This window comes from Pleurodeles waltl, chromosome 1_1, assembly GCF_031143425.1.
Source record: "Pleurodeles waltl isolate 20211129_DDA chromosome 1_1, aPleWal1.hap1.20221129, whole genome shotgun sequence".
Lineage (NCBI taxonomy): Eukaryota > Metazoa > Chordata > Amphibia > Caudata > Salamandridae > Pleurodeles > Pleurodeles waltl.
In genome coordinates this window covers 443007921-443022543 of record NC_090436.1, presented here as the reverse complement: position 1 = coordinate 443022543, position 14623 = coordinate 443007921, and the positions used below count along the sequence as shown (strand labels likewise).

Below are 14623 nucleotides of genomic sequence, written 5' to 3'. Positions count from 1 at the left end.
TTGCAGGAGTCAGCTGAAAATGCATTCATATTTCAACTGTGGGGTTGTTATATAATAAGGCCGTCCAGCCCACTATTCCCTCTCCCAAGCTCATTATCTTCTATACTTCCAATAAACAGAACCAATCAAGGGAATCAAATGCCTTTTGTGCATCCCATAATACTGCAACCTACTTGGTTTATTTAGTGAATTAAGGAGAAGGAAACACAGAGGCTATCCAATGGTGACATGGAGAGGACAAACCCTGACTGTTCAGGGACACCAACCCTTATATAAGGGGGAGCAAACACTTTGTTAGTGCCTTTGCATGGATTTTAATGTCAAGATACATCTAAGGTATAGATCAATAGGACGCACAAGCTGGATCTTTTTCAGGCTTCAAGAGAAGCAAAATATTGGACTCACAAATTGTAGTGGACAGTATCCACTCTGACTTCGCCCCACCAAAGACCTTCAGAAGATGGGAGGCCAAAACATTAGAATAGTCATTACGAAATCATATGTCAGGCAACCCACAATGACTTTATCATCTCATATTTCTTTGACTATTAGGGGTTAATTTAGGGTTTCCCTTTTGTGACCTTCTGGCCATTCTGAAAGATATTGCTGAAAACGCTCTCCCTCATAACAAGGTTTGATCGCACAGTTTTGCATAGTAACCAGTAAATTGCTGAACAATATTTTGGGACTGGGTAAACCGCTCTCAATTCTTGCCAGAAATCTCTGTAATATCCCCTGTGGTCTTTTTAGGGTTCAGTAGCTTAGCCTGGGTTTTGCCGGGTTGGTATCCCTGCTCATATTGTTTCGCTATTGCATGCTTGCCTAAGTATCTAATCTCTGTTTCAGAAGCCGCCCTATATTCCAGAAATTTGGTATGGATATCTTTACCAACTACACCATCTCAAGAGTCGGAATATTGTTATTCCAAGGTCCCAAGTTAATTTCCCAGCCATTGTTATGTGACTCACATGGATTTCAGAACCCCAGTCTGCTTGTGATGCTTAGCGCTCTAAATAAAAGCTTTAAGGGCTTCACAAAGCTGTAAAGACTTCTCAAAGAAACGGATCCTATATTGTGCTTAAAGTATTATGCAATCCCTATCTGAATTCATTTATAAATATTCTATCCAGCAATGCATACGACAGAATCTCCAGGGCCTGTCAGTCATCCCCCATTCCTGGAACAATGAGTGTCAGAGTGATGAGTGAGTAGTCTGAGAGGGTATGCAGGAGGTTCTCCACCTCTGTAGTGTAAGTGCATATATCCTGGAGCAACCCATAATCAATCCAAGATTAGGCATACTGGACCAAGGAATAATACATGTAGTGTCTCAGTGGCTCCATACATTCACCAGTTTAATGCGTGTGCATAATTTCTTGTAGAGCAAGTGCAAACTGTATTACAGATCTCCACCCAGTATTGAACCTAGCTGTTTGTGAATTTAATGTTGTATTGAAGTCCCCACTTCCAATTAGACTTTGTGTCCTTAAGGATTTGCTCTCCAATGCAATATTCCTTAAAATATTAGGGTTGCGTACATTAGGGCAGTAAATATTAATCAGAACTACTCTCCTATCTCACCTTGTAATATCACATACCCTTCCTATTGGTCTGTGAGTTGGCAAAGCACCAGAACCCCAACTCCTTTCTTTATGTCAATGGCTACCCCTTAGGCGAAGAGCTACAAGAGGCAAAATAACTGTGTACCAAACCTATGTTTCAAGTACACAATGTCAATATCATATTGTTTCGAATAGGTTAGTAAAAATCTCACCCTTTTGGGTTCACACCAAGAATTTGATTTTAATTGGATCTAGATGCCTCATCCACCCCAAAATAAGTGAGCTATAGCATGTCCAGAACATGACTGTAAATCGAGCTTCCATGCTCTGACATGGACCAAGCGCAGAGTCCAAGTGTCACCCGCCTGTCTAGTGTTTTGAATCAATGTAATGTTAAGCCTGGTAAGCCTGTAATCAGTTTCCTTCAAAACCATCTTCTCACCCAAACTGAAACCTAAACAAACAGTAAAAATCCATCACTATCAACATTAAGAATCCTAACAAAGAGCAAAGGCAGAACACAATTTGCAGTATAATTCTCATATGGAGGCAAACTGTAACCATCAATAGAGGATCCTTTCACTCAACCTCTACTTTTAAGGCTTATCAGTCTCCCTCTTTTACCTAGATTACACTTCACTTCTTAGTAAATAATCACAGAGTTATTCATCATCCTCCCACTACCTAAGCAGATGAGGGATTTTGGGCGCAGCCAATTAGAACATGGTGAACAAAGTTATGCAACCTTTGGTGGGTCATATCATTCAGATGATGCTTGATAGAGCAGTAAACAGTATTATACAACACCAATAATCATTTTCATTGAGAAGTATTTTACATCTCAGTGCACCTTTGTGTCCATATTCAACCAATCTTGCAATTCAGAGTAGATCTCAGTGACCTGTGTTTAGCCTCTTTCTACAAAAAGGGCACAGCAGATTTCTGTGTGGTAAAAAATAAGGATTTCACCTTGTAAGTGACTGTAAGTTTTGTTGGATGTAACAGTGCATAGTCTATTTCCTTTTGCTGCATTTTTTTTTTTTTACTTGGGTAAATGTTTTGCAAGCTTCCTGCACCCAGGCTGTGAAGCCTGAGTCGATTCGAATTGAGGATCTCTCATAGTTCAGATGTCACTTTTCTCCCTGTAGTTTGAAATATTCGCTATTATAGGTTGGGTGGTGCCCCAGGTACAGCCCTAACTGCTAGGCAATGGTACACCCTTTCCACAAAAAACAGTGGAGAGAAAAGCTCTGGACCATGCACAGTATTAAGACTTGTTTTGATGTATTGCCACATGTGGCCCTTGTTCGTTGTTATTGGTAGGCCTAATATATTTAGGTTGCACCTTCAGGAGAGCGCCATCAAATCCTCATTTTTGGCATGAATACTTTCAATCTTCTCCATTTGGTGCAGTTGCACAGCACTGCCATCAATCTTCTTCACTTCATCGGTCTCCGAGCCCTCCCATCTCTCTGGATCAGATGCAGTGCAGGGGAGCCATTGAGGCCGGTCTCCACTCAAATGAAATTGCTTTTGATTCACTTTGCCCATAGGTGCAATTAGTCTATATTTGCATGCTGTGTGAATTAAATTACATTCAAGTGACAGCAATTAGAAATGAGTCACCTGTCGGTCATCCAGCTGTACCCACAGATCCAGCAGTGCACACAACTAAAGGACTGCAGCGCTCAAACCCCCCACCTTCAGTCTTCTGTTGGGCAGCAAGCTCTTCACTCGACAGGAGTGTTATTCATAATAATCCCCAGGCCTGGGCCATACTCACTGTACAACAAGCCCGCCCCTCACAGGCCAGCCCAACGTAGCGCAGGTGAACACTTCCACAACTTCAGTTCCCATGGCCTCTCTTTCTTCAGTACTACTTGAGGACAAGGTTGCTGCCGCTGATCAAGTTTTTTTCCCAGGGGTTAAAGGGCAGGCAGAGCTTCACCTGAGTCCACTCTCCTGCTAATTTATCCAGAGCACCCAGAAAGCACCTTTCCCGTCACCTCCACTTGCTGCTTGCACATCACGCTGATGATGGAAGCAGCCCGAGGTCACGGGCCAGACAATTATCGCCAAAGCTGCTACACGACAGTCAGAAGGAATACTGGTCCAGATGTAGCAAAGGTTTTTACCCATTCTGTGTCTATGGGAAAAAGTGTTCGTACATATGGCCCACTGTGTCATGCTCTAATCCGCCCTTGTGTTGGTTTATCCAATACACAACACTCAGCGGTCAGTCGTGCACTCCAGCCACTAGTTCTTAACTAGTAGCGAATCCTCCATACTTGCAGGCAGCCGTGTCAGGAAGAGAAAAGGTTCTGAAGCACAAATTCAATTAACTTTAAACCTTCAAGAGGGAATCAAGGATATTTTAAAATGACAGATTAGTACGGGGATCAGAGTTGCTTGGTCAAGAAACCATATTAGTGTACGACTGTCTGGTGCCTCCGTAAAGCAGCCATTTTTTACGCGCATCTGGTGTGGTGTATTTGATTTCTTTCTGAAACTCGGCAGCTACATTTTCATTGTTATAGCTTGTTAACTAATGCTTTCTCATTATTAGGTTACTTTACGGTTTATTTAGGCTACTAAAATAGTGGGCATGCGTTGGACTCTTGTACCCTCTCTTTTCTTTCTTACTCTCTTATCTGCAATGAGTATACGGGTCATGAATGGTCTCTCTTTTTCATTTTGCCACATTAAACTACCATACAAAACACCAAAACAAATGGAAAGGCTGGTTATAAATTACATGAATAATGAATTAGTTGCATATTTGCCCTCTTTCGGGTAACACCTGTGGATATGCCCCATAATTTCACTCCCTCATGTTCTCTACGAAAACAGATATATTCAGCAACTTACATGAAAGCATGACTAATAGAACAGCCAGTTAGTAAATATATGGGAAATTACTTCAAGGATAATGTAAATTTCCTGGCAAAATATTACATAAAACTTCTTACCTTTTTGTGATAAATGCTGCAAATTCCTCTCTCAAGATCAGGCAATTTATTGATGAGACGTTGAATCTGGCCAAAAATACTGGACTCTGAGAGGAGAACTTCTGATATAGCATCAAGCCGGGCATTTATTTCACTAAAATGAAACAATAAGAGATGTGAAAACAGAACTAAAGCAAATGGATTAAAGTAAATTAACACATTTCTAGATATGTCTGATTTATCAACCAAGAATTGGACAGAACGATTCAGTCAGGGAGGATGCTGAAAAACAATGTTCTCTCTGATGGATACACTATCTAACTAACGATTTCTCACCTCTTGAATCTTGTTAGACACCAGACTGCAGTCAGAAAACTGTGCAAAATCGCTTACATGCCAGCAGGTGGTGTGGTTTGAGTCCATCCTGCCTCTGGATGTAACAACATAGAGCTGCCACATAAGCAACACCCCTGCTCTCTGACATCAGTTTATCCATTTGAGATTTACAGCACCCTCAGACACAGAAGAACAAGCAAATGAGGAATTGACACTGTACAATCTAGCTTGGGACCTCATTACATACAAGAAGTCCATTCTTTAGAATGGGGAAAACAAAAGTAGTCATCAGAAGAACATGTTGCTTGGGTTTGGTAATTTTCTCTCTGGTGGGGAGGAAGAAATGGATCTGCATGCTGAATCGATACAGTAATGTCTGGTGGTGGTATAGACGAATGTTCACACAGCAGCTTGGCAGATATCCAACACTGGTCTAGTCAAGATTCTGGTAGCAACACTCTACATTGTGAAATGAGGCTAGAAGACCTACATCAAAACTAGTCTATACTAAGCTATCAAGCTTCAGTCACTGAAATTAAAAAAATCTACAATAGTCAAGCAAAACCACAGATCATCCTACAATATTACTCCAGCTCTTGCCCCAGTGGCCAAAACTAGAGTATTCCTATTAATCAATCGATGCACTACTATTAAATATTAACTGTGGGCAATGTCCCAGTCTCCGGGGGAGGCAGTAAGTATACAGAATGCATTCGGATGTGGTCACAAATAAGTTAGCTATTACAATGTTATCAAGGCTCATATATTTTTAAATAACTGAAGGTTTATGCATGTACATCAGCTGACATATTTCAAAGTATTTCTAATGGCTCAATAAACGTGAACAATATTGTTTGAGTGAAATTTGTGCATTCTGCTTGTTCACAAAGTCCAGCTCATAAAATTCTTATCCATATTTTTATTAGAATAACAAAGTTTGGAATGCAACCATCACATGTTTTACTCCCTGAGGTCAATATTACAAACGCCTTTTTGAAGCTTGAGAGGTCTTCCAATCTGAATGGTTATGTTGAAATACTGGGTCTGGCATGGACGGTAATGTTTGTTACATCAAAGACACTGTAAGTTACGATGGGAAACAAGCAGTAGACTTGAAGTGTAGTTTAATCTGCGCAACTTAACACAGTCTATGCACTTTCGACGCATCCCACCAGGAGTAAAGGTCAGTCAGAAATCCAACCTCTGTGTTTACGGCTCAGAAGATATTTGCTATCTTGAGTTAGACCCACAGCACTAAACTTAGGTCGAAACGTACTTTCCCATGCAGATAATGGCTTTTTCCTTATCGTTAAAGGCCTACCACATGGATCTCTGTGGAACGGAGTTGGGGCTCCTGGTGTCATGTACTCACCGGGCAGTATGCACCCACATTACCCTGTCACTATCCAGGCTGTGAGGTGCACTGCAGGTAAGGTGGCAGTGCTGTGTGTCTAATGGTCATGAATAAGAGGAATGGAGCAGAAGTGGTAGGAGCCTATGCACAACAGATCTCTAAACTGCATGATAAATAAAGACAGTGCATGAACAGGGACTAAGAGCCTCTGATTGTGGCAGCATTCAGTCATCTGGGTGGTTCAGAGAGTGATGGCATTATCTTAAGAAGTATGGACCTAAAAACCCTAGTTCGAAAGGAGACAGATGCTTTATAGTTAAAAAAAAAATCTGAATTCTCCCTGCACCTAATTTCATAGTCTTGGGTCCTAATTTAGATCTCGGTGGATGGAATACTCCGTCACAAAGGTGACGGATATCCCATCCGCTGTATCACGATCACCATAGGATTTAATGGGATCGTAATACGGCAGGCGTCATATATTTGTCAAATTTGTGACACAATATTCCCATTTGCGGAGATCTAATTCAGGCCCTCAGTGCGGTTTGACTGAGTATCTTCTGAGGGTGATGCTGAATCATATAGCTTAAGTCTAGAACAGTTGCTGCACAACTGTCACTATGGTAGTGGTCCTTTCATCAACTATGGGCTGCAGGTCATACAAAATGTAATTGGTAGTCAATTAGACTGCTTAATGAGGTAGACTATCTTACAGGTGTTTAAACTTTTGATTTTAAAGGATTTTTACGATCTTAACTTGCTGCTCTTTTCAGTTCAAATCAGCTATTCAGTTTGTTTTCGGTGTTATCAAGTGATAGAGCATGATATATCAGTTTACAGTACATGAGACAAAGATGACTGGAACAGTTCTGCTGGCAGAGTTAAATTATGAAGAGCTATTCCATAAGGGATACCTGAAGGTTTACTCTCAATAATAATCTTTCCCTACCCTCCCACATAAACAAGATATATAATTTGTTACTAGCTAAACTCCTTAAGGAAAATCAAAAAGCTTCTCTAAGCCGACTGAAGACTCTGGTAATTGCCATAATCATCTCAGGAATGGTCTCTGCAAATACTATTCTAGCAGGAGTCCTATTCGCTTACCTAGGTTCACTGAAAGCCATTTTCAACTCAACCGCTAGACTTGTCACAGATGATAGGACATTTCATCACATGTCTTTGTTCACAAGGTAATACATCAAATACACGCACCATATCTAGCTCATCTCTTGAGCGTCTCAGGTGCAACTGAGGATTCCCTCATTCTGGTAACCCCAAAATCCAGTACAGCTCAAACTGAAGATTATAGAGGGGAGACACATAAATTGTATAAGTTTGGATGTAATACCTTGATTGAGAAACATATTTATAAACATACCATAAAGAGAGTACACTGACCTTCTGATTAAGTGGAAAGACAAGTGCCTACAGGATTTTGATGAATATAGGTTCTTGTGAAATGATTCTCAAAGTGCCTGGTTAAACAACCGAAGAGAACTACAGTCTCCTCAAATGGCAGACCTTTGGAGAATACAGCCACATACATCATTAATTTTCTGTTAACTTTTGTTGTTGAACTTAATTCCTATTGTAAAGGCAGCACCAACTTCCTGAGGTAGATAGAAGGGATACACTGGGAAACCAGTTTCTTCATGATAACACTTGAAGTGTTTCCCATGTATACCTGCATACAGCCCATGGATTGTATTGAGGACTACAGATATTATATGAGAGAGTGACCACTGAACATGTTTAATCATACAGAGATGCCCTTACGTATGTGTCAGAACCCCTTTCAGAGTGCCATGGGGCATACAAGAGCTAGTGGGCCCAACCGTGTTGGTTGAGGTCCAGGGGCCTGAACTACTATGGATCCTGAGCAACTGGGCCAAGTACCCCTCCTACATAACGTTCAGTGGTAGCTGTAGACGAGCAGTCCAAAGCTCCCTTGGTGGAGAAGTGTAGACACAGATAAGTGAACACTACTCAAAGTGCACACAGTACGAACAATAAAATCAATCAGCAGTCCAATTCTTGCTTTTATAAGAAAAAGAAACATTTTATTTCTAACTCTACACATGCACAGAAATAACAACACTGGTATGCAATAACACAGTCCCCTTGAATAAACTGCTCTGTAATATGCCATCACTAACATGTTTTGTTACTTATCTCCAAGATGTGAGTATGTGTCAAAAGTGAAGAGGCTCCAAATACTCTTCAAAACCCCCACTTCTGATAATCACACTGTGGAGACTTTTAAACGTTAGTAAGGCCTGCCTGACCAGAAGAGTATGTTAGACATCATGTATTTGATTGCATTTTTAAAACAGTAAGAGAACTTAACTGCAATGTTTAATTAAGTGTACACATATTTAAACATTGCCAATTTAATAGAATAATTGTGTAAAATTTAGAGGGGGCCCGATGATTTTTTCCCCACTAGGAGGGGTGCAGCATTAAAAAGTTTGAAGACCACTGATATAGGGAATGTATAATGGTTGACTGCACTAAAGCGTGAAGTCTTAGTTACAGGGGTGTGGAATTTCATAAAATATCTACTTGTCCATGGGACAGGTTGCTTCTTAAATCTACTTGTCCTGTAAAAAAATATACTTGTCCCTCTGGTGCCATGTAGTGCGGCAACAAATTATGGCAGAAATCCCATTATGTAAGCATTCTAACAATAGCCTCTCTGATTATGACAGGGCTACTACTATAGTAGGGCTTGAATACTTGCAGTTTCAATCCCTACTATAGCAATTTACTTATTTTGCCACCTTTCTGTAGATCTACATACCGGGGTTGGAGGAAACAGCAGAAGTTCCAGGGTTGGTATGCCTTTGAGTCTGCAAACCTACTAACTTGCATGTTTTAAGGATTTTCACCAGCTCTTCTCTAATCTTGTCCCATAATGAGAAACGTTGGAAGTTTACTCCTGACAATGGCAGAAGTAGAGGTTCTTCCAAGGTTAGGAAAAAAGTGGTTGGAGGGAAAGTGAACTTGCAAATGCTCAATATATTTTCACATGAGCAAATCTACACATGCATATTTGCTTGTGCTAAAATACAGTTAACAAATATTTTCTAGGCGTACGATTTCCTGGTCTACTTCTGTATGTTCTTCTGCATTCATGAACACCACTAATTCAAAGACCTATACCATAGGTGCACTTTTGAGATTTATTTTTAAAGAATTGGGTCCCTAATTAGGTCTGGCGTTAACAAAGACATTTTGTTTTTATTAAACTTCTATTTCTCTATCAGCTGGCTTTACTGTGAATGATCACATTCTGCTCTTCCACAGGAGCATATTGAGACACAAAGTAGTTTTGTTCAGTGCCAGGAATTACTGTTGCAATCAGTGGCGTAACAAAACTGAAGGGGCCCCCCTGCAAAGAATATGGAGGGGGCCCTCTGCAAAGAATATAGAGGGCCCCCTGCAAAGAATATAGAGGGGGTCCCCCTCCAGACTCACTCAGGTTAGGTGCTTTGCTGAGGGGGCTCCTTTAGGGGGGCTGCAGGGCCTTTGTTACGCCACCAGTGGCAATATGTGCTTTTTGAGAACAAAAGCTTTTTTCTTTTTGCCAGTGTTTGTTACAATGGTGAGGGCTGACAGCTCCCACAAGAATAAAATGTTAGAAAAGCCATGTCAAAACAAGACATGCACAGACGAAACCAAAAGACTCAATATTATACTTGCATGTTCAACTAAGTTTACCCATGTTCTACACCTTAGTATTTTTGTATAATAATTATTATACAAAAATAATATGGTTTCATTCTTAAATATGTTTTATACATCCCGTCGTTTGAGTTTGCCTACGGAGTCCTTTTTCATTGCGCTGATGGTTGTAGTCCCCTTTTCATTGCGCTGATGCTGTGAGTCACGTGTTAATTCACACGAGACTTCAACATACTCACTACGTTTGATCTCGCTTCAGAGATCACAACACCGGCACACGGACTGGGCGGCTGCCCCTTTCTCAACCATTGGTAAGTCAGAACTCGTAACTATTCTAATCCTGCCGGCTTTAGTTTGGTTACCTCGTTACGCCTGTGTGCGCATGTTCGAGGCATCCGGCCGGACATTAATATGTGCATTACGGTTAATTGGCCCCCCGTTTTCTACTGAACTCGACATTTACATTTGTCCTACGGGGAATCTGAACCCCGGTCTGTTCCAACCCCAGTACCTCTTTGTAGGCATTTTTATAGTCTATTTGTTAGAGTGTCTTCGTGTAGCAGCTATTTGCCGACTATATGACTCTGTCCTATTGAATAGTTACGATAAGTGTCCGCACACCCTTGTGAAATTACGGACAGCATTAACATCTTCTGACAACTACCACCCATGTCACTATCACTGCCTTTCCAAAATTTTAAAAACATTACCTTTTTTTAAATCACGATTAATTCACACTGGGATATCATAGCCAGTTTCTTTACACAACCTGGACATTTACCCAGAGTATACCGACTGAATGGTGAATTACCTTCTCATCATTCTTCCCCCCCTTTTTTAGAGTAAGGCTTAACGTTAGAGGTACAAGCCCGGTGCCTCATATTTCCATTCAGCTTACATGGAATTTCCTTCCCTTCCCCCGTTTTTACTCGTGCATTTGTTATCTTTTATCTACCTATAGAAAATCACATGCGGACTTACCAGGGTCCCTTACCATAGATGGATCATTTCCCTCGTTTCCCTTGAATCGCCTATTTTCGGCGTTGGAAAAAACTACTTAAAGGTATCTTTTTCCTATTTATCTTCCACTCAAACTAATACTTTGAGCTCATCACAATATTTCTCACCGAAAGCATATATTTTTACTTTTTCCCATTTGTTTTTTCTCATTATATAATTTTTCCCCCTTTTAGAAAACTAAGTATTATTTGGACTTCATAAAGCTTCTAAGACGCAGTGGACTTTTTGCTCGCAAAACTCTTTCCGCAAACTCTCGGGTATGATTAGAGATGTACACATATACTTTTTAACATTTTCTCATCACTACACCTCTTGGTTTGCTGGGTTTTCACCACTACAGTAAAAGTTGTTGTGACTACCTCCAATTGGATAATTGTCTTCACTATACTCTCTTCTCGATTCTTTTAGGTCACCTGGGCTGTTTTCTTTTTCTTCGTTTGTTTCTTTTGGACTATCTTTTTGACTTGGGTGCCCTGTAACATTTTTCCAGTAATAATCTGGTGCACGCTGAAGCCATGTCCCCTACGGTTCAAGGTTTTGCTTCTTTTACAGTGCCATTAATTTTGTCACTTTTCACGCATCTGTTCTCTGTATATAATGTCACTATCAAGTCACACTTTATATTGCGTTCTGTACTGAATTACTATACTTATATTAGGTATACATATATATGTTTATTTACAGCCTTGAAAAAGTCACTGGTGTGACGAAACACGTGTTGGCTGCTTGGCTGTTTTTGGAAAAACGGTTTCTGTCTCACTGAACGTTACTTCGTTCCGAATAAATGAACTTTTCTCTGAAGACAAGACTCTAACTCTTATCTGTTTGACCATTTCATACAAGACAAAATATCTTAATCTTGTTGATGTTTTACTACTGTATACTGTGTGCTGTGATCTCTCTTGTATTAGACTCACAAATATGTAGAACTGCTTGGCTTTGCCAATGTTTGTTTATTTTCATGCTTCTTATAATCTTGTCAAAAATAGTTACACTGATTTTCCATTAGGAATATTATTTGGAAATACTAACATGCACCAACACATTTTATTAGATGACGCTTCAGAGAAATAGCACCTAAAATTTCATTGTAGCGAAACATTTTTTTTCCTACTTGCATTTTTTTCTGAACATTTTATTTTGAAAGCAAAAAATCATGACTCTTGCTTATAAGTTTCTGCTAATATTTGCATTTAATCAGAGAGCATTCTGGGAGCATTATACTAAGAGTCATATTTTTTTTCTGGAACCACAGTCAGTAGTGCACTGTGACCTTAAAACGTTTATTTACAGCGCTCACGCTAATAATGAAGGATTTTCATTAATGAACCATAAATACAGGTTCGAACAGCATTAACATATGGGCACACATTACCTCACCTGCAGATAGTTCCCTTCTGTGTAAACTGGCAGCCAAAGGGTTTGTGCCGCAGGGGGTTGGGCCTACTTGTCCCAAGGACAAAATAAACATGAAAACTTGTTGCCCTTGACCCCAAACAATATGTCTCAGGCGTTGGGCGATAGGAATTCCACATCCCTGTAGTTACTAGTCAAAAGTATCTATGGTGCTGCAGCACCCTCAGCAGGGAGTCCCTCAGGGCCCCACAGGCCTGTTACAGTCTTCCCCACTCCGGTGGTATGGAAGCATTCAGTGGTGCAGCAAGTGCCCTCTCCATAGGCGGTCTGGAGTCCAGATCCTGTTTGGCGAAGAGGGGCCATGTGGAATTCATGTTGCTGAGCTGCTGGCTTGTGGAACAACTGGAGCTGCTCCCACTCGCCCAGCACGAGGTAAATCATTCTTCCCATAATTGGGGGGAGGACGGTTGGGGGACGGATTTGGAAGCAGGGGGCATTTTCTGGCTCCCAGTGGAGCCTCACCAAAGGTGTGACATCTTCAGTGGCGTTCTGCATTCCTTGGAAAAGCAGTCAGGTGTAAGTGGCGGGCTTGACCCATCAGTCACTTAAGTAATCCTCTTGTCAAGGCACAACCTGGCCACTTGACCACAGTAGTACCAGCAGCCCCTCCTAGAATACAGTGTTGCTGCGTTACTCACAATTGGGCACAGACTCTTCAGGTATGATCGCCCTCACTACAGCGCCCCTCTTCTGGCCTACATGGTCACCTATCTCAGAGGGCACAAATGTCATGCCCCTGACCCACAGAGGTTCAACTGTGGCCCCCTCTGTGATACAGGATCACTGAAGCAAAGCAGTGGGGGCCTTGTGCTTATCGCATGGCACTCAACACATGACTGAGATCATGGTCGCCTTCTCCTGTCATACGGGGGTCAGCGAACATTTCGTGCACACGGTCAACAACCTAATCAGTGTGCAATGTTCTCTCAAAACGTGCTGCGTCTCAATAAGACTCCTCTTCCTCACAGGGCACACTGGTCTTGGCAGGCAGGTAGGTGCACCAGGCTCCAGGGCAGGTGATCTTGGTTTTCCCTGGGTGAGGTTCCCTCGCCCAGCAGGTAGACTAGCCAGCCTTGGCCCCCAGTCCTAATCACAGGCAGAAGACTTGCAGAGCTACTGCTTCTCACACAGCCCGTCTGACTGTTTGGCACATGACAAATTTTGGAGTCTCAAGCTCCCTTCTTATAATCCATTTCCAGATACCAAAATGTGATTTAGAGTCTGAGTCTTTGATGTTTTATTTTGGGATTCTGATTCTTTTTAGTGTAATCTTTTCCTTTTCTTCTTTCCTCAGAAGGGCTGTCTGTCACAGCAGGCAAGACTCCGAAGCTGATTGACCCGCAACAGAATTCATGGGAGTGACCAGAATTCACATCTGTAGGTCAGCCACAGTGATCTGTGCATTAAAAGGGCAATCCCAGACTCCCAGCCCTATTCCTTAGGATTCCCTTGACAGCGCCATCTCCCATCCTAAGATGTGTCCAGGCCACTTCATTGTGATCTATCACTTAAACAAAGAGCAACCATTTGAAGTGTAAAGGGAGTCTCTTCCTCCTTTCCCTCCAGTGTGCCTCACCCAGCACACAGGAATGCAGCAATACACAAATCTGACTGGGGCATTCCTCTCCTCTCCCTGTTTTCACGAGGCAGAAATGCAGGCACACTTACTCATTGTAGATTTACAGCGCACTTATTGTCCAGCACTGTTACCTCCATGCATTGTATCACCACAAGTACAAATATATTCAGTAAAAGCATTCACTCACCATGTGCACACTGCACAACACTTCACCTTTCATGTATTGTACATCATGCAAGCTCACATACCCCCAGTACATGCTTTTATTGTGCACTTACTGAACAGCACGTCTTTCATGTCACTTATTCCCTGCAGGCATACATACACTTAGCACATGCACAAGTGTCACATGTACTAAACAGTACTGCTCTATCACTGTACTGTACCCTTCCCAGGTACACATACATCCAGTGCAGAGTCACTACTCCCGTGTTGCACAGCACTCCACATCTACCTGATGTAGCCCAAGAGTGAGTTAAGCACACTACTGATCGCTACACGGTATGCTACCACCACTGCGCCTGTGCTGATTAACTCCTGGTGAAGATGGTCGCCTTCCACTATTATGAGGATAGTGCTATGGGCACCCTCCTGGCCCAACAAGACTGCAATCTGTGAGCCAGGTCTATGTCATGGTGCACACACGATCCATGTTTGCCTATGACAATAAATCAGCATTAGGGATTCACACAACAGTACAGTTGGGCACTCAGGGTAGGGG

The 14623-nt window shown here is 41.7% G+C and overlaps 1 protein-coding gene across 3 annotated transcripts in view; it reads right to left on the bottom strand.

Moving 5' to 3' along the window:
* The window catches only part of MSH3 (mutS homolog 3), a 1766808-nt gene that overhangs the window by 838604 nt on the left and 913581 nt on the right, over positions 1-14623 (bottom strand). For all 3 annotated transcript variants that reach the window (XM_069224514.1, XM_069224522.1, XM_069224532.1), the window contains exon 13: positions 4532-4664. In XM_069224514.1, the coding sequence (XP_069080615.1) occupies positions 4532-4664 (133 nt within the window). The remainder of the gene's footprint in view (positions 1-4531; positions 4665-14623) is intronic.